We start from the raw sequence: 21,914 nt of genomic DNA, 5'->3' as shown, positions 1-21,914 counted from the left end.
TTTTATGGCAACTTGCTTAGAAACGTCAAACAACGGCGCGCGTAAAATTTTGCCTTAGAATTTCGAATTTGAAGTGTCGAAAAGAACAAATTAGGCACCAAAACATTTTAGGAACTTACGAATATTATTACTTTTAACAGTGCTTGTGCTATCATGGCTGAATTGGGTACGTAGCTACGTATAAATTGAACTATCAGAAGAGCTAGCCTTTAATTATATAGAAGTTATTACTAACTACCTATAGTTCTCGTTTTCATAGTACCTAGGTATTATGTTTTGTTGATAACTAAGGTATACAAGGTTTAAGTAGGTAGGTAGCTAATGTCATCTGGTGGTCAGTGAGTCTCCTAATTAATTAGGTAAGTATCCTACCTAACGTACATTAACCTTTGCTGAGGATATAAACAATGAACTTTAACCTACTTAAGTAGGCAAATCGTTTGCAACCTAGCCGTTTTGTATGTGCTAAGTTCGTTAAACAGCTTGAAAATGCCTTTGTATTGATTTATTAGATTTGATATGTGGCTACATTACTGCTACGCTTACCAACAGGTGATCCGTCTGCTCGTTTCCAACCTATTCCATAAAAAACGTAGTAAGTACCTACAGAATGCCAAATGACACGATTATGGCATACCTACCTACCCACCTCTTTCAATTCATCTAAATCCATCAATTTCTTCTTGCATGTTCGTCGAATGAGGGTGCTTTTAATAATTTTTTTAAATACATAAGTGATAAAAAGAAAGTGCAGTAATTCCTAAAAGGAATAAAAATCTAGAAATATTCATATTAGGTACAAGTTTAGAGATTTTGTTCTCTATATTATTCGATGTGCTGAACATTTGCTTTACAAGTATAAAACGCAAACTCCTATCGCTGCCGGATTTGCCGTACAAAATCGACTCCACAAACTCAGGTCTGCGAGGGACGGCGCGGCGCGGGCGTGAGGCATCAAGCGGCAAGCGGTCGGCGGCGTTCAGTGTACGTGCGTCCAACAGCGCGAGTGGTTGTACGGCATGCGAGAAGCGGCTGGCAGAATGGCCGAGCTCGAGTTCGAAGCGCCTCTCGCGCAAATCGAAGAGGCAGACGATTGTCTTTCCACCGCTGACTATCCACAAAAAACCATAAATGGTAACGACATACGTCTTAACAACATTAAAAATGTCAAAAGTGAAATGGTCAAAATGAAAACTGACTCCAACAAAATAAATGATAATGAGGAACCTAAACCGGTGAAGTGCAAACAGGACAATATTATGCAAAACGGTGAAGGAGACAATTTCACGGAGACTTTCTCCGGCTCACTGGAAGATTTGGTGAATACTTTCGATGAGAAGATCACCAAGTGTTTTGGAAACTATGAAGAGAGCGTCGAGAAGTTGGCTCCAGTGCAAGTTCGCAGCCAGGAGGAGATCATGAACGAATGCCAGTGAGTACCAATTTAGCACTTAATAAACTGTTAATTAGAGCGTGTAATTAGGTATTATGATATCATCTGTGAAATCATCAACTTTATTTTTTTTTTTAAATACGCATAACATTGTATCATAAAATGTAGAACTAAATACTCTTCCCGATAAGTAAAATAATTACAAATAACTAAATTAAATGATGAAAAAGAAAAGAAAATATAAACAAAAAGGGCGGGCTCTGCGCATGGCATTTGTGGTGAAGGAATCGATCAATGTTTTCGAGGGGCGAGGGTGCGCAGGGGGTGCGTGGCGGAGTGGTCGCGATGACGCATCGCACCCCCGCCTCACACCCCGCCCTCTTTGTTTCCAACCTAAAGTTAAGGGAGACGATACGACACGCGACCGTAACTTCGTAGAATTAATGCTTATTATGAGATCCTAATTACATCACCAAATTATGTTTGTTTTGTGATATCCTAAACATTAAATGTAGGAATTTAATTTTCTGTCGTTTATACAACCACAGCAGTACATAATAGTCTGCTTGTACCTATTTTATCATACATACAAAGATAGCATACACAGTTTCTAGTCCGATCAAGTTTCTTGCTTTATAATATCTTCCATGTACAATGTATAGCTCTCCGACGTCAATCACGTACAAAAAGTGTTTCCCCGAGCATCTGCATATTCTCATCACTCAAGTCGGAAGAACAATAAAAGTCTCACATATTGTTTTATAGTGAAAATTAAAAAGCTCTCTTATGTGGGCCTTTTGTATTGCTTAGAGCTATGAGAATCCGATGACATTCAATTATTTGGTACATTGTTTATTCTCTTTCTTTTGTTTCAACCTTTTCTTTTGTAATACTGGGTGGATATATGGATTATTACTTTTAAATCAGGCCTGTGTCATAATGTTTGTACATCAAAACGTGTTTAAATGGAAGGTTCATTAACTAATAGATTTGCAAAATAAATCAACCGATCCATCATAAATTCCACAGCTACATGAAACAAAGTAGTATTGTAAACATAACTAATTTTTCTTCGGTGTCAAACTAAATCTTTTGGATTCTATCCAGATGACCCAAATGCCAGAAGGCTGGGAAACACGTAAAATTTAAATGGGAGCAATTCGCAAACAGCTCTCAAGAGGTGAGCTAAATTGTTAATAGTTTCTGGTTTTAGAATTTAAACTCGTAGGTAAAAAATGAGGATGATTAATAATAGGTAAATATAAGTAAACAAAACAAACACCACTGCAGGAAAAATATGGATGTCTACTGTCTAGTCCAAATGGGCATATTTTCTGTAACATGTGTACCTATACTTTAATAGCAATTTATAAATAATTCTATTTAATATAAATAAAAAATATGCCAATGCCAAACCTACCGAAAGAAACCAAAAATTGCGGCATCGCGACAGGTGTTTGCATTGATTCCACCGTGATTCGACCGCAAGTGGCCGCAGATGTCTACCACACCTTGCGTTTAGGACACTGTAAGGGAACACCTTGTGATCAAACATATGGTGTGCTTATTCAAATTTTGTTTTGCTTGCTTTTGGCAAAAACTTTTATGGTTTATGATTTTGAAGTTCCCTTTCTTACTGTATTAGTACCTATAACTAACTTTCATGTATAAATACAACTGAACATACGTAGATAGATTTTAGATTTTACTAGTACTACGGTATGATTCGTTTTAAGTCCCGTTTGTTAACTTTAGTCGTAGTACCTGCATTTACCACGAAATTGTGGTAAATTGTAGGGGATGTAATACAACCGCGACGTCAAACCTTATAGTAGTTATAGCGGTCGAAGTTTTGGACTAATAGCTCATCAAAAATTATGACAGTCTTCATTGTCATTCATTGCTATGTTTGCGAGTTCCGTTGTAAGTGTCCAGAACCGAAAATAAATGGCGTCTCAATTGATTGTACCTACGTTTTAATTTGCTTGACTAGGGGTAAACATTGTTCAAAAAGTCTGTATTGCACGAACACTACACGAAATTTTATTTTGATGCTTAATAGCCTCTTAATAAATGATTGGAATAATACTTCATGAATGAATTGAATCATTTTTCTTGAATCGGGGTCACAATGCCAATGATTTGACTTGTCTGTAGTGTTAGATACTATAAAAGAAACTATATTATCCCTAATATTGCAGAACTTACTGATAATAGTTATAAATTTTATATGACAGTATTTTATGGCTTTATTTACGGCCTTTTCACTTTTCTTATTTGCCATAAACTCTCACGCGCATAATAATTGAACGAATATGACCGATACAATTTAAAAGTCTGTCATACTTGTTATTCACGACGAATCTTAATCATGCACATCAGCAGTGGCACACGACGCACGTCCGTCTCCAAAGTCATCAATTGAATATTAATAAAACTATTAACTTATTTACATCAACTGTCTTTCATCTCCCTCATTTTTGCTTAATAAGAATTGGAAACTTCAATCGGCAAACAAGTATAACGGTAAAATGGAAACTACAATAATTTTTGTTCGATAATTGCATCCAACCGATGTAATATACAACACGTTTATCGCATTACAACTGCATTGCGTGTTTAACCTGTGACCTTACGCATATTTTGCGTGTCAGAGATTTCATAACCACAGCCTGTCTGTGGCACCCTGTCTCAGTTTCCAAACTGAATTTAGTTCGCGTGCTTATCTTAATCATAAACGTGGTTAATTGTTGTGGCCTTCCCCGATTTAACTTTCTAAAAGATAACAGCATTTTATTAACTAATATGCATTAAAAACAGATCTAATCTTGTTTGTTTATTATACACTTTACATGTATGCTTCTTCATCTAATCATCTACTTACAATTTGTCAACAAATAACAATATAAAAGATGTTTGTAATATGCTTTCGTCATTTCAAACCAAAATTAGCAAAACCAACTCTCGCCACATGACAAATACGTCACCATTCGCTATTTTATCTACTCTTCCCCAAAGGAAATGCGGCCTAGATCTAGCGATGGATACGTCGAATTAGCATACTGTCTGTCGCCGGCAAATAGCCTGTTATTTGCATATGGCACTTTAGTGTAAGTTTACTAAAATTAGATTAAAACTTGTAAATGGTCTCAATAAGTACTTACCTAACTGTTGTAATTTTTCGATAAAGCCTTTTTTAGTGTCTAACGTACAAAATTATGCTATTTATTAAACAACAATATTAACGAGCAAGAAACCAATACTTTATCTCCTAAAATACAATCATGATATGAATTATTGTATAATTAACAAAACACCTGTAAATACCTATATGTAGTCTAAGTATAAAAAGTAATAATTTATGTGATGCTAGTTGTGGTTACTACATACAAAAAGGCTATTAAAATAAAACCTAGTTTCTCAGGGCACCCACACATGTGGGCATCGGGTCAATGCCCTGCAATTCGCAACTACCCACATAAAACTAGCGCCCCTTTCTTGGGTGATCTCAACTAGGCGAGGGTCCATAATTTGTTGCCGAAGTTAAATGAACCTTTGATCCATAGCGTAAAATTAATCCTGTTTATAATTCTTGTAATCTTATTATGTAACCTTTTTGTAGAAAGCCAGTTTCAATTATTAATACTTCAAGTAATCTTCATATCCCCACATGTTGTCGAACTAGCCATGTCATAAAATGTAAGTTTTACTTGTACCGGTGTGTTTTTGAACATTATTTATAAATGGTACGAAATTTATCGTCAACCAGTTCTTTATGTGCGTTTTATAGCATTAAGATTCTCCATAAAGTCATGACTGGCGCCAGAAATTATCATGGATATGACATATTGAAATGATTTCGTAAGCAACTTTGAGGTCGTTTTCATTAATTTACTCGCACGAAACACGTGGTGGATCATTAATCATGTATTCTACAAACAAGTAGATATCCCAAACGTCAGTTTATAAAGACAAATTATACTCTTCTGAATGGACATTGATGTTCTAAATTAATTATTTTTGTAATTTCATATTGTTGATTGTGTAACATTATCCTATTTGCTACTTAAAATTCCTCTGTAATTTATAGTGATCCCTATGCAAGTAAATGATATCAGAAATGAGAAGGTACACATGACAGCTCATAAGCATAAAACCAATTTATGGCTACGATATACTTTTTAATGACATGAGTAATTTTTGTCTTTCGATGATCACATCAGAATTTTACGGTTTTTTTAAAGAAATTTTATCGTACTTGACTTAATTGGAAGTTTACGTGGGTGTTACAAGAAAGCTCTTTTATGAGCACGGATTTAAAATAATAACTGATAGCATACATTTACTATTCCTCTATCTATTGGTCCCTGGCGTAACACAATTATGTAATTAAAGCACTGTGTAGCTCATATGTGTGTTTTACGTCATCGCACTGACGTATGACGTTCAAGAACTGTTTGTCTTTCGAGCATATGAAGCCAATGTGGTTAACAAAAGTTATTATTATATGACACAGATTCATCGGATCGTAAAACAGTTTCATTGTGGGTCAAGTTTTTCGGAAATTATTCTTAGCTGGTTCTTACATCACTTCTGCAATAACCGCATTCAAATGTTTTTGTATCTTTGTTCCCATCGATATCCCTGACAATGAATTCATTAGCAAGTAATACAGCCACAACAAAAACACAGGCAGGCGTAGGCCGTACCAATTACACGGTCGAGTAAACCAGGTGCAACGACCATAGCTTTCAGCGTAGTGATTTTGAATACAATCCCCTAGTTAGCCACTTGTTAATGGATGGGTTTGTGGCAACAATGCAAATACGACCGATTCATTTGTCACAATTTAGTAAATTGATGACTTTGGTTACTTTAAACTGTGAACATAATTCAATCTGTTAAAAGTCTCGTATGTAGGTAGGTACCAATGTTGTTTGTAAGAGATGTGGAAGCAATTGGCTGTCCAATACAATCATCTGCTATTTAATATTAATAACAGATGCTCATTTGTCATTGTTAGACGAGTAGGTATTCTAATTTGATTTAATCAAATAATATTTAGTAGGACCTGACTCATCAAACACATCCTAGTTAATAACACGATATTAGATATCACTTCGCCCAATTCTTATCCATCGAAATAATTATATTGTTACCATAAACTTGTGTGCAACGAAAGTGTCAAGTTTATGTCTCCATTATTTTAATTCCCAATACCTACGCTATAATATAATAATAATACGTAAGTGGATCGTAATGTTGACGTTAGAATTAAAATAACCAAATTGATACTAAGTAATTAGGTATGCCGCTACATAATGTATAAAAATACTTTTGTTTCAAAACAATATAGAACAACTTGAACTCGATATGATTCAATGTAAATTTTTATCCTGCTAAACATTAGATACATTCGTTGTGAGACTTATGACGTAATGTTCCCGAGTCATTTGCACTGATATGTATACCACATGTATTTGTATACAGTGTATGTATTATATTATTATCAGGCAGGCCAGAGTTTCGCCGTATGACGCATCCCAGGCAAGCCATATGTCGCTGTTTCCTTGAATTCGCCAACGCCATACACCTTACAATATGGCCGTTTCGCGCAGATTTCACGACAGCTCGGCTATTTATATAATTTGATACAAATGCAGAAACTGAAATTGTAATACCTACTTATGTTTGTTACAAAGTACCCACTTGGCGACAACTTGAGTTCCCAAAAGGATCAGTTTTCTTTCTTAGAAGCGATAACACCTGAGCCGTATGCATGATGAATGGTAGCGATAAATATTGTTATTCCTTAAGTTAAAGCACGTTGGGTTCTCCTATTTGTCTATTCTTACTACTTTGTAACTGCCACGAAGTCTCTCTGGAAATATTACCTCAATATTTCAGACGTCACCTTCCTGTGTGTTGCAGCTCATCTCTAATTTAACACAATATGCACGGCGGACCGGTGTTCATTTCAATACGCTGACCTTCTATCAATTTAAAATAGATTATTCATGTACCTACCTACTACTGTTTGCACACACTCACGGGCCAGTGTTGTTTTGAGGTGATCCACGTAAAAGTTTCAGAGATTCTTTAAAAAAAATGAATGTAGGTAGTATTTCAATGCTACACAAAAGTATACAAGTGGCCATAGCACTAACATTTCTTGTTATCTCTAAATTCTTACTTATCTTATTTAAACAGCAACGATGAATATCTCTTTGTATTTAATTAGTCTCGAAAGTTGGGGTTATTCCGGGATCATTTACATTTCTTGTTTATCCGTGATATTCTACTAGTAGTTTCCAACAAACTGATTGATGATGATGATACTATACTGCAATGCCGCATGCAGTTCATATAAGCGATAGTTTTTGCACAATTGCCATTCCATCATTTACTACTGGTAATCTATAAACAGTTACATTATGACATTGCTGCTGTTAAAGTAACTGTTTTATCTAGCCACAATCGCGTCAATTTCTAAGCACTTTTGTATTATTAAACGATTACTTAGCTATACTAAAAAAAACAAGTCCTCAAACAATAAGTCTCGCTTTAAACTTGTCAAGGTACGTTTAACAACACAAATTCTCACACGTTGAAACGGCCATAAAGTTTGTTGTTTTTGTTTAGTCAAGAAACCCGGGACTGTGTTTTTTTAAGTCCCTTCAAATCGGAATGGTTCTTTTCCTCTGCGGTGGATTACTTCACACCATTGAACGATGTTTATAAATACAGCCCTCGCTTCAAGATTATTTTCGCGAGATTCACGTCATCCGGTCGGGATTGTTTGTATGACTCCGTGTATGACTAAAACAGTAACTCGTACCGCTCATACTCATGAATCAGATTTCAGGAGAATTAATTAGTAACTTATCAAACATAGTATTCCTAAAATTATTTCGTGGAGTACAAAATGAACTTAAAAAATGATAACGTGTTATACCTTTTTTGTAAAAGTTTTCAGACACTTATACAATACGTCTCAGACTCGTAACCTTGCCAAAACAGACATCTTTCAAGGACGGCCTCTGTCGTCGGTCCATCCGGACCTCTCGAGTCTCCCCCTCCTCGCTTCCGTCCGCTCTCCTTTTACGCATGCTCCTAACCAAACATATTATTATAGGTCACATATACACACAAAACCAGTTCAAAGTAATCTTCAAAGAAAAATGATTTATGGTCGTTCGACTGCTAAGCTCTACGTGTAACTTATTCCATACACGACACGAAGGTACAATTTGAGACGCCTATCGATTTATGTATCGCGACAGCCCGCTTCATCCTCGGATCGTAAGAACGGTCACGCACAGATGTCCATCCCTTTTACTCTCGTAACCCAAACTACTTGAAAGTCCATATCCTTATATGCCTTGTAAAGATAAAGGTGCTTTTGAAACAGCAGAATAGACACTAGTCACCCGTTTCTGTCGCACCCACGGCATTGAGGTAGTAGTTGAGGATAAATCTGTGTCGGATGATGTACCTACGTAGAAGGTACTTTTAGCCAGTACACGTACGTAAATGTTTAAGTGTGTATGAAATAAAACCACATTTTAACATAGCAGCGAGCTCACTGCACTAAAACTGGCTAAGCTAATCACGTCTTCCCTGAAATAGTCTGGAATTTCCTTGCAGTGCGATCAATACCAATGTCAGTACACGCTATTTTTAATTGAGGTGAAGCATTGAATCATAACAAAGGGAATATTTCGTTACAATTTAAGGGTCAATGGTTAAGTATATTCTTTTAATACGTTACAGAAGGTATCGTGCCTATTCTATCTCTTATTCAGAGGATTAAAAACTTCTTTACACTTTCGGATTTCGTATTATTGTGTAAAGACACAATAACTACACAATCAGTACTCTCCTTAAAATGATGCACCAGTCAAACTCAGTTAATTGCCATGCTCTTTCTGTTTCAATTGGGAAACCAATCAGATAGGAAGATGAAATAAAATCCGTAAGAATGTTAAACACACAAACTTCTCAAAAATAGGCAGCCAAAATAACATCTGCCCCAAATTGTATAATGCTCTGAAACACGAAGAACTTTTGAATATAAATCCATAGCCACGAATTTCCGACAGCGGTGTCGAGGAACGTTAATGCTATAATATCCACTGAAGTTCCATCGGATACATAATTTGAATACTTCACGACAACCGACGATATTTTCGTGCTTCCAACGTGTTAGCGGCTGATGTTCACGACAAATTGAACATTCATGGTGTTCAAAAAGGTTAAGATTTAAAGTTAGCTGTATTAGGAGCTAAAGAAAGTCAGGTCGAGTCGTTCGAACTGGATTGTAGTAGGTACCTACATTCTCCGACGGCGGACGACGACCGGTTTGACCGGCGCGAATCCTGGCGCTAACACTACCCATATAGCAACCATTGCATACAAGAAATCAAGATTAAACAGTTAGGTGTAAACCGCCTACCTATATATTTATGTTCTTAACGACCTACCAACATATTACAACATTGCGATATTGTTGGAAACAGAACACAATATTTATGTAACTACAGCGATAAGGTCAGGAACGGTTTATTTATACAACACGTGAACAGTGCAATACCTATCGCATATTTTTGAAAAGCAGATGATATATTTTAGTAGTTAAAAGAAAAACTACAGTGAACGGAAATATCAAACGAAATTAAGTATAAAAAGTAAATCATCTTGTTACGTAACCCAAAGAGTCGGGTTTGAAATGAACGTCTTGTATCGTAGCAGCGAAGCATCTCATCGTACATCTTGACTAATGACTATTTTATAATGGTAATAGTTCTTTGATTGACGACGATATTCTTTCGTAACAGCTATTACTTTTCACCGTTCATTGTAACACATAGTTCAATTTAATTCGCCTTTAGGGTTAAAAAAACTAGCACAGCTTTTCTAAGCTGATGTAATAGATGAATAATAATTATAAATCCCATTGAATAGAGTAGTCCAGTGAAACACTGCAACTAAACCTGCTAATAATCACGTGGGTTGTGAAGCCAATATAGTGCTGTCTGCCGTCATACGCTCTGATTGGAACTCACACGACTTCTTACTATATTTACGACAATGCTATAACAAAGACTGTTCTAGAATGTTACGTTATTAAACACCGAAATGATGAATTACGTATCTATTAAAAATAAAATGCAAACCAAGGTCTGAAATCTAGACGAAAAGAAACTAATCCCAAAAAGTCTAGTAGCCAATGGAAGCGGAAAGTTTAGGATAAATGGAAACAGCGTTGCCAAAGTAAATACAATTGAGAAATGTTTAATCTTCATGTCAAGGAACTACATTACACAAACCGTATATACAATTTGCAATATCGTAAGATCAAATGTAGGAAAATAATCATTATTCCGGACATTCACGTTCACGCTTCACTCCAGCTAATTTAACTTTATTTCCAATGAAGTAGTTTCCATATCGGTAAATAGTGTGTTTATAGTTTTTATACAGATACCCACAGTTGCGAGAAGCGTGCGCATGCGATGTGCTAAGTCAAGAAGTATTGTGTGATGCTTGGAGCAGGCTTTAGAATTCTTCTTTTGTCTTTTCATTGTACCCATTCAAGCACTACCTATGTCAGTTTTAGAAACAATATGTGCTTTACCATAGGGTCTATTGTTTTTATGTGTTGTTCTTCTCAAAGGCCCTTTTTTCTTTTCCTTTCAATAGATTGAATTAACCTTTGAAAGTCTTTAGCAGCATAGTTGTAACAGTGTACGTGACTGAAGACGTCTAAACCTATATTTTATGACTTTGCGTGATATTGTACGATGGAACATACAATATTACCTGCGTTTGTTATTGCGTCTTTTAACTTTCGTTTAAGTTAATAAATCTTAATTAGCTTGACAGGTACGTGAATTTGATGTTGATGAATGTAGTTGTTTTAGACTTAAAGGGAAAGTGAAACAGACGTTATAACTCAAGTGTTATTTAATTCCTATCCTGTATATTACCTAACTGAAACTATCTAGAAATTCGAATTTGAAAACATTAAAAAAAGGTTTTCATCAAGAACTTTTTTCGTAATTTCTTTTTTCAACGGCTTTTACAAAAGATCTCTGTAAAAAGTAGTGATTATGTAATCGTCCGAAATTATATAGCGGGTATGTATTTCGAGCCGACGGAAACATTTAGTCATAAATTGTTCGAAATGACAGGTAGACTAATATTATCGTCCGTTTTAATATTATTTTACTTTCTTGAATTAAAAATAAAGAAAAATACGTTGATTTCCACGAATAAGAAACTCAACCTTGCATTGGTAGGTTAGTCGAACGTGTTATAGCAAAACTTCATAAAAAATACATATGTACGTAGGTAGTATCATTACGTAAACAACGGAATCATTCCCACGCGCATCTTTTTACATAATTTTGCATAAACTGTCGCAATTACCTAGCCTAGAATAAGATAAAACAAACATTAGCGAGGTCATTGCACCCATCACCTAACCGATAAACCATGTAGTTCTTGTTCCATTTCCTTTGTTCACCAGCCGATAACGATATCTATAGCTAAAACAACAAAATGTTAAATGAATAAGTCGGTACTTACTGCAATTTTAAATTGAATGAACAACTCGGTGCATGCATGACGTGACTCTATGCATTAAACATCTAAACAGGTTATATCAATTACCTAACAAGTATCTACCTAGATTTCAGTTGACGGAAATGAGTTAATAGGGAGATATGAATTTTAATGTGATCTAAGCAAGTCTACTGTGAAAATTATGACTAGGTACCGTACCTATACAAAATAATGTGCAGAGGATGGAAACAATACCTGTATAGGCATTACACAGACATTGGTGTTAGGTTTGAGGTAGGTGCACGCGTATCTTAAACAAACAGGCAATTTGTTAATAAATATCTGTCTGTAGATAAGATTTCAAAATGATCTAATGAATAACAAATATCTGTGGCGCGCCAAGGGCGGTACTAGTACTCGCACTCCTACACACTCGATACCGCGTTTATACAACAGATAAAAGAAACGCGGCGCACACGCACGTATATTTAAATGCACGATCGGTGTTCAACCGACTTGTATCAAGTATGAATGTCAATCAATTGTCTATTGATACATAGCAACCTTATAAACAAAGCTACAAGTGATTTTGTTTATTTGGTACTTATCAATACAATTGGACTTTATGATTGTGTTTGTGCATCATGGTTGGTTGAGGAGAATGCTATAAACGAACAATGTGATTCCAAACATTCTAAACGACCATTGGAGTTATGGGCTCCAGTGAACTCCCCAGTTCTTTATGGGTAAGAAAGTAGATATTACCTTAATGAAGTAAACAAAGACCAATTTATGTATTGTGCAATCGTCGCGTTGTTGGACTGTTTTGGAAAATATATTTTCAAACATGACTATGATTATGATCGTCAGTCACCATTTCAAAATAAAAACTTCTTTAACTTCATTTTGTGATTTACGATTGTTTTCGAAACTTTGTAGCAACAAAGAGGTTGGTAGTAAGGTAGTAAAGCGATTGACAATAAAATTTTCAGTATCGTATTTACGAGCGCTTTCAGCTGAACCGTCCTTCAGACGCATCGACCCTGTTTTATTGTAGGTAACTTGGTTTTAATCAATCGAATTTATGTCTTAACATTACTACAGGTTTATTGTCAGACCAAATGGAAAAGCCTCGGTATTAACGTCGCTAATATCTAAAATTGGAGTGTCTACAAAGAAATGAACCGAACGTATTTTCTGGTCTCACATCCAATAAGGAACCTATGGGTTATGGATATAACCACGATAAAACATTTTGTAACATAAAAGCGTTTGCAAATGTTGTAAATCGTTTTCGTTTTCTTGTCTAAGGAAATGAAAGTGGTTGGAATAAATTTATTGTAGCTTTTGTAGCGAGGGCTGAAAGGCACGTTTTGGTATAACACGAACCAGTCCTTATAATACTTGGCAAATGTTCAGCATGCGATTACCATAAGTTACATAGCGACAATTTCCCTCAACTGAGTCAACCGCACGAACGATAAAGCAGCCATTTCTTGCATGCACTGAAGTAAACTTAGGAAGGGGTACTATACAAATCTGGTTCATTCCTTTTGATTGAAGATATCCTTACAGCCTATTTGGGTCCAATACATGCAACAGTAAATTGCACTTAATAGCAATCTTCCACACATTAACCATCCGTATTGCGTTGGCGTCGTGTCGGCGACCTACATTATTATACAAATCAGGCCACTTACGTAACTAGGGTTTGTCCTTCGACACAGATAGCAGAAACAATTACTGCGTTTAAACATGAAAGAGAAAGAAGAGGACATATTGACACGGCACTATACCTAACTATAACCTAATATAGGAGTACTTACGTAGGTAGGTAAAGTGTGCGTCTAGACCGAGGCCGGAAAAGAGGGTTAATTACGGTAAATACCCTCATTTTGCGTGTGTACTAAGTGGGTTGGGCTATTGACTCCGATAAAATTCGGGGGTGGCGCAGCCATTACAATCCCAATGGACTAACCGTGTCCGAGTCATTATTGTTGCCCTTTATTAACTTTCTATACGTAAGTAAAAAATCTCTCCTCTATTATTAAACAGTTTGAACATCATTATTTCGAAATTATTAGGTAATAAACTCATTATAAATATTTATAAAACATCCGTTCTGAACATTTTAATAGTCGTCTGACCTACAGCTGTGTCGTTAAGTATAAATCTAACATTGATTTGTGTACAAAGCTTCGACCTTGCGTAGGAGTTGAAGTGCGATGTTTGATGCTTACCTACACAGATATTTGAGTTTCCATGTTGGCAGTATAATATTATAATTCGCGGTTCCACTACCTCCACATATTAAATAATATATTCGTAAGTATTTCTACTAAAGATTCTCACCAAACAGCCAGTCCACAAACTCTTCTTGTTTATCTACAAGTACCAAGGCTTATTTGAACTTTACTTTGGTTTTTTCTTCAGGGCAATAAAGGTTCCTTAATTCCATCCGTTTTCAAGTTTCTATCAAAAAACATTATTTTCTTCATGGTGCTTAACGAGAATTAATGGTGATCAGGAAGTTCTGTTTTCATGATCGGGCAACTACTCCTATTAAAATCTAAGATTTATTATGCGTTTGTTTTTACATCCATAGGTATTTTCCCAGCTAATTTAGATGTAAACATAGACATCTAGGTTAAGTAGCTTCTAACCTTCTTCTATTTCCAAAGTTTTATATATGATGTAGCTGTATACCAACATTGAATATATTTTTAGAAAACGTTTTAAGTTAACTAAAAGTCATTCTTATCTTCCATGAGTGGAATGAAAGTCAAGTAGGTAGATAGTGTTCTCATACATTTGTCATGGTACACAATGAAAGCCGCCGTTATTCCGTCAACTTGAACATTACTCAACGCAAGTAAACTTGATGGCGGCATATCGTGATGGTCGATTTGTAAGCCACCAAAGGCCATATGCTAATGTGCTGGTCTTGTCTTCTTAAGTGGACAAGTTGCTGTGCCCACGCTAACTGCTCCCAACTTACGAACACTCTTACTTTCTATTTGTGCGTACAAGCATACTAATTGGACAGTATCGATGCTGATACAACAGACTAGGTGCGCTAATTGCTTGGATACATCTAGAGTTTTCGTGCCTTCAAAGGGATTAGTGGATTAAAAGTTGTGAAAAAAGTTAGTGGAATTATTCAAAGAATTATAAACGTAAGCCTCTTATATTCTTACGTAAGAAACTCACCTAACAATATTTCACATTAGTTCACAAATCTTGATTTATGAGAAGATCACATCATATAACTTTCCAAACAAGTATCAGTAACGAACATTTTCTCATATCATTATGTCTAAATTGTTTGTTAAGTAGATACTTACATATTTCACTGCATCATCCAATTAAATCAACCTCATGCTTTCATCCAAACTTTTTAAAAATAAATCTTCGATCATTAATCAAGCTAAGACGCCTATTCACCTATCCAACTTAACACTACCTTATAAATTAATGTTTCACAAACAAAAAAAGGTCTCACGTGTTTTGTAGAAAAATGTTCCGTAAGATATTTTTAAACAACCAAACATTAAAAAAATGTAAGTTTCTCCTTTAAAGTAAAATTTGTAATGGCCCATTCCTTACCTTTCATCCGAAACTTTAACACCTAACCATTAAGGTTACGCCTACATTTTATTTTTAAACAGTTTTTTATGAAGGAAGTGGGCAACAGGGTTAGTCTGCTTTGTCCACTACCTGCTCCCTGGATCCATAGTACTCGCACCTGCTCTCCACAAAAAATGTAAACATTGCCCTCTATTTCGGGAACCAATACACTGTCTTACCAGTTAGTGAACCGTAAATTATTACTTCGGAGTCTTGCTTTCTAGCACAAGGTACATTTTTATGGCTTTCAAAACGACGTTTACAGAGATGCGCGTTCCATATTTTATTGCTAACATCTAGACTAACGCAATAAAATCGCAGAAGCAATTTTGTTTTCTTTGCAAAATAGTCTTAACTGAAGAAATGCTGGAATTTTAATATCATCCGCGGATACGAATATTGCATACCCACAGGGAGTATCTATTCGCGTCGGCCCCATTCACACTTCTCGGTTAGTGACATCGCCAAACAAACTTAAAAAAATACTCGAGTGGACGCGTGGCGGTACTGATATAAAGTTCTATATTTAATTCTCGTTCCTGAGACGCCATTATGCCACCCGGTTTTTATAACGTTGACACCAATTTTATATCATGAAAGTTACAAAAGTGCATAGCTGCTCAATTAGTATCATAAAGTGCTGTTACTTCTAAACTATTTTTAATCGTCGCGATAAAAACTTAAGATTAGATTAGATCTATCGCTGTTGACTGCCGATGGTGTGTTATTAAGATTATCTTGACGAAATCTGTTGACCGGATCTCACGTTGAATGCACACAGTTATTCGGTTATTCCGTTAATTAGAGCTCATAGAACTATGTGCAAGATTGTAAGTCGGTACGTACTCATTTAATTTTTACAAAATTAACGAAATAAATACCAAAACCTGGTGGCATTGACCAGCGTGATAAATTTCGTACCTTAAAGGGCTTACTTGACCTAAAATACGAACACAATAAACCAGAGTTCTCATTTCCAAATGTGGCTGTAGCCGTAAAACAAGGTGGATCTTCATCAAAATTCACGGTTCTCGTACTGTGGTTTTGTCTGTTGTGATTACATTTTGTTTTATTTTGTTCATAGAATTGTACGACGCAACGACCGACTTGCCCTACTTCGCCATTCCCGGCATCGACATTGGCTTTTTATTCCGTATCGATCGGTTTTATTTAGCTTGGCTTGAAATTGAAACAATGAAAATGCTAATAGCAGTATGCTATCATTCAATTTGAATTCAAGAATATGTTTTTCTTCTATGTTTGTAAGATTGTTACTGTTTTCAAAAAGTCTTTCTTGGAAACATTTGCCTTTAGTGTTTTATATTCATTTATTGGTTCTTAGTTTTTTTTTACACTACAAAGAAAATATTTCTAGCAAACAATTAATTTTATCTCTTCAAAAAGAATTTCTAGTCCCTATTCAAGCTCAACAAAGCAATATTCAGCAGATCTGAATACCTAATTTATAGGAATACAATGGATGAATGGAACCAGTGACCTAACTAAAGCTGCAGTAACGATTTATCACAAATGGCAACCCTGTTCGGCGCCCATCCGACGGGGTTAGTGGGGTGAACGGGCTGCGGTCGCTGGAACACGGATCGATAACGCATCGTACTCCATATTCGGTGTGTAGCCTTCGCCGTGCAACTTTAGAATAGGCTGTTGCGGTTTATGCTTATACGTTTGTTGGTATTGGGACTATATTCGTTGTGTCTCATCGATTTCAGTAAAGTAGGCTAAATATTCAGTTAATATTTTTCAAAAATAATGCTTATAAAGTACATTAAATTAATAAATAAAACATTACACACACATGCATAACAAATAGCTCTTGCTATGGTATGACTTAACATTCCGTTACATTTAAATAAAATCATGTAAGTCGCAGGCGAGTATAATTTTAACACGATGTGTGCGGCGGTGTCGTCCCAAAATAATTCCACAGTCGTTTTTTATGACATACATGGTCAGGGCCTTTTGTAACCCAGACCATGCCGCGGGTTTATTAGCACTAAAACATGTAAACGCACTAAAGGGAATGTAACACGCCTTACTTGCTACAATTGTTCTTTTGTTAGAAATAGGAAAACAAAACTGCTAATATCGGTCTTGATCTGAATCATGACTTGACATGAGTTATAGGTTTTTGTGAACGACTGGAACATCTATAGGTGAATCAACCGGCGTTCCTTACCCAGATAATTGTTTCATAAATTACTGCTAGTTACATACCAGACTAAAAATCTTAAACGCCCCCTCTGCTAGGGTTAACGCAATAAGATTAACGCTCCCTATTGACACTTAATTGTATAATTGAAGAGTATGCCCGACGATGCCGACGGCTCCACACCAATAGCTAATTATAGTCATTTGTTATAAAGACATAATGCAGAGCTTCGTGGACATCATAAATCGTGATATAATTGTCAAGAGAGGCTTCACGAGGTTGTCTAAAAAGTATCCGAACTTAAACGGGGTCCATTGTTTCTAAACTTTGAATAGAAGTGCGCAGTTATCTATGTTAAAAAACGGTACATGCGTACTGCGTAGCCCTTATCCAACAATTTGTTTCGGTAACTTGACACTTTGTGTGTTAGCTGACACATTTACCAAACTCGGAAACTATTTCATTTTGGAAGGACTTAAAGCTAAATAGATGTAGCCATAGATATAATAAATAAGCTGTTTTTAATATTTCTGGGGCTGTAGCTAATTAATTCAATATATACAATTTAAGACAATTATAACCTCACTTTATTGGCTTGTTCCATAAAAAAAATATCACAAACATGTTAACCACTAACGGATTTTCTGATAATAATTAGAAAATGGTAAAGGTTACGACATTATAAAAGGTCAGGAAGGTATTCAACGATGAAATATAGCCTCTGGGGAGACTTCTGTTGACAATGGGTTATTTATTACTTCATAATATCAACAGTGCTTTTGTAATAAAGCCGCTATAGCTATTCATAAAATATAATTGTATTGAAAACGTTTCCCGTGTAGGCGTAAAAATGTCATCTAAACTCTTACGTTGTTTATTGTTCATAGTTTATCCGTAAACGATAAGTTTGTTTACTAACAATTAATCTAATGATGATTGAAGAGAGTTTGTTTAATGAGTCTGTCATATCGGAACCTTTATTCGATTCATCACAATTACTGGAATCTCGAACGTGAGTCTCTCATTGTGTACATCGATCAAGCTGCCCTCAATGTCAATCACTCAACTCCAATCAGTTTTTAATCATTTTCTATTGGAAATAGCTGTTGATTCTCACAACCACATGACTGTATGAACAAACATAGTAACGGAGTTTATTTTTAATGTGATGTGCCTACCAAATATAATTTCAACGCAGTTTTATAGTTTGATACGCTGAATGTGGGATTTTTAAAAATAATTAGGTAATTTATTTTAATTTACTTCCTCATTGCTTGTGCAGTAGTGACTGTGATGCCTAACAACTTGTATTTTCCAATGAGCATGGCCTATGACATGCTGTTGATAATATGTAGAATGGAACTGTGAACTTAACCTCGTTCACTCTTATCTCTCCGGATGACTGCGAATGCTGTTTTGATATTCATATGTGTATGTAATTAATTAGTCACAGTTTTATAAAATGTCGAACAATGAATAAGGCTGAATTCGGTGAAAGAAATTTTACCAAAACAATTGACGATGCTAAATGTGTATACGGAGAAATCCATTATCATTGTGATGTGGAATTTTAATCAAGAGGAAAGAAAGTTTCACGAAATTTACGTATAAACTTCGATCGTAGCGTCTACACTAAAGAACCACATTCTCAAAGGCTTATAAAAGTAAGATTACATGGGTAAACACTTTGTGTTAGCCGCCTGCCCTTTCTTGGTCAGTAAGGAATCCGTGAACCAAAATCCAGTTGCGCAGGATTTCTTGGAAGCGATGCAGCCTTAGCGTCGAAGCAATCAAACATAGGCTGGAGCATTTTTTGTTGAGTATCTTTCCTCTTATGAACCTGCTTATCTGAATTTTAAACCGAGTTAAGTAGATACTTTATTCTTTCATACAATCATGCATTTTATACAATTTCATAGTATTTCTTTTAACTTAAAAACAACTGCGTTTAAAATTCTTGTCTGTATCTATAATTAGTGAACAATATAGGAGCTAAAAATATACCTACGCTATCAGCTGACTATGAAACAGAAGCTGAGTACTAATTGTTATTAATTCCTCGGACATAATCACCTTCACTGCTTCGATTATGTATGCAAATGATATGGCATACATACAAAATTAATGGGAGTACTGCACGAGGTAGACATGGATACATTTTCTTTTAACATTTATGTACAGAACCTGCTTTTTAATAGACATACCGATAAATCGGTTGACTGAACTTTATATTTCACGATACTTATCATCGTAAGGAAGTGTAATAAATCCGAAATAAGTAGTTGATTGATTTACAATTTGTTTACCTACTAAACAAAACCTTCTATGAAAATGCACTGATCGCATGACAAGAAACCAAATAATTCTTTCTTGTCGGAACAAACAGATTATTATACTTTTTATTCCAAACTAGTTTACTATAACTAGGTATTTGTAATGAGAACAATTTTTCTGCTCTTTAGTAATTTGTGACAATATTTGTACTGGTCAAATACTAATGACTGTGCACTCAAAAGTACCAAAACGAAAATAATTTTGTCATGGCCTTCATATCTAATTTATTACCTAGTAAAGTAAATACTAAATACCTAGTTATACCGTTATACAGTAATAAGACGCACGCACGTTGTACCCTGAAGCTATAGGTACATTTGTTTATAAATAAATGATAAATGATATTTATTTCTGTAAATAGGTTATAAAATAACACTTTTACACGTCAATATTTCAAATAGATAGATAGCTAGATGAGGCCGGCATTTCCTATCCGTTTTATTTATTTTTTTAATCTAAAAAACTTGAGGGACTTTATATGACAAAATATATCTTCACTGGCTTCTGATATCTACACGCACGGTCACAGTTCGTAAACACCACACCATAATCATTGGTTCATGCTCGATTGGCTTGTAAAATAAGAAAGCAGATTCCGAGAAATCGATATTATATTGACACATCGATTAATCGGTTGCTTGGTTTCGAAGGGCTGAATAATTACGGTGTCAACATTGACTAAAGGATTGCTTGTAGAATATTAATTAGTGAAACCTTAATTAATAAATAATGAAGGAATACACTACATTAACCATGATTCTTGTATTGATAGTTTTATTCTTTACTATGTGTATGACTATAACTTGTACCTACGTTTTTCCCAGAGCACGATGAAACGAAATATTTTTCCTTAAATATCTATAACATTTTTCCCGTTAAATTGTATTCGTCACAGAAGGAAATAACGTATTAATAAATAAATAATCTTTCAACGCAACGCGTATTGTGATAAGACTATACATAAGTAACAGTGTATGTGTAAAGAAAGAATGTTGTAAATAATGCAATAACTATAGATGCAGGTCACCACGGACTAACCCGCCATTACGAATATTTATCAACATTCTCAACTGTACCTTACATGCAAAGGTCTTGTAGATATCTTTCTTGACGATAAGAACGCTCTGACAAGTGTACTTTTAAAACTTAGTAGCAATTTGTTTACAAGTATATGATATTTTAAAGAATCTTACACTATATTCTTAAATCGTGTGCAGACAATTACTATCTACCGACCTCACTCCAAAGTGGACCTTTCACACATAGGTATATGGAAAGCCGTTACTGCCCATAATCCGAAACATAGCAAAACACTTCACACGGTCATTATAGCAATTCAATTACCTCAATCAACTAAATACAGTTGTATATTTTACTGTTAACTTGCACATTAACAGACATTAGTTAAATTTTATTTTATAAAGCGCATAACAAAGTCATCTATTGTTGTCTTTTTCACATCGTAAATAACTCTGGGCGCCATTTTTTAACGTCTTACCTAGACTAGCCTTCTATGGATGTGAGGTCATGTTTGATTCAGCCTACACACCGATTACTAACTTGATAAGCTTTTTAGTAATTAAATACTGGTTCTATAAGGACAAACTTGCCCTATTTGTAAAGTGTAATGTAACTATAGGTGTTGTAACTCTTTATGTACGCTATATTAGGTAGACTCATTATTAAAGTACTATTCTAGGTTAAAAATCGTGTCCAATCCAAACCTAACGAAGGTTGTCTGGTACATTAAAATTACGCCTTTTGGTAATATGTATTATTTTGCCTAACTGTAACCATATTTCCCCTACGCAATGAAACTCCGAC

The 21,914-nt window shown here is 35.3% G+C and overlaps 1 protein-coding gene across 2 annotated transcripts in view; it reads left to right on the top strand.

The window, feature by feature from the left end:
- Positions 1–44: 44 nt before the first annotated feature.
- The window catches only part of LOC118267509 (fasciculation and elongation protein zeta-2), a 35,399-nt gene continuing 13,529 nt past the window's right edge, over positions 45–21,914 (top strand). The window contains exons 1-2 of one of the 2 annotated variants that reach the window (XM_050694037.1): positions 45–166; positions 920–1,432. In XM_050694037.1, coding sequence (XP_050549994.1) covers positions 1,020–1,432 — 413 coding nt within the window. In that variant the 5' untranslated portion in view covers positions 45–166; positions 920–1,019. The remainder of the gene's footprint in view (positions 167–919; positions 1,433–21,914) is intronic. The other variant, XM_050694038.1, reaches the window with a different exon arrangement.

The sequence above is a fragment of the Spodoptera frugiperda genome, chromosome 6 (genome assembly GCF_023101765.2).
Source record: "Spodoptera frugiperda isolate SF20-4 chromosome 6, AGI-APGP_CSIRO_Sfru_2.0, whole genome shotgun sequence".
Classification (NCBI taxonomy): domain Eukaryota; kingdom Metazoa; phylum Arthropoda; class Insecta; order Lepidoptera; family Noctuidae; genus Spodoptera; species Spodoptera frugiperda.
The sequence above is the reverse complement of the archived record's forward strand: the minus strand, read 5'-3'. Positions and strand labels throughout refer to the sequence as shown.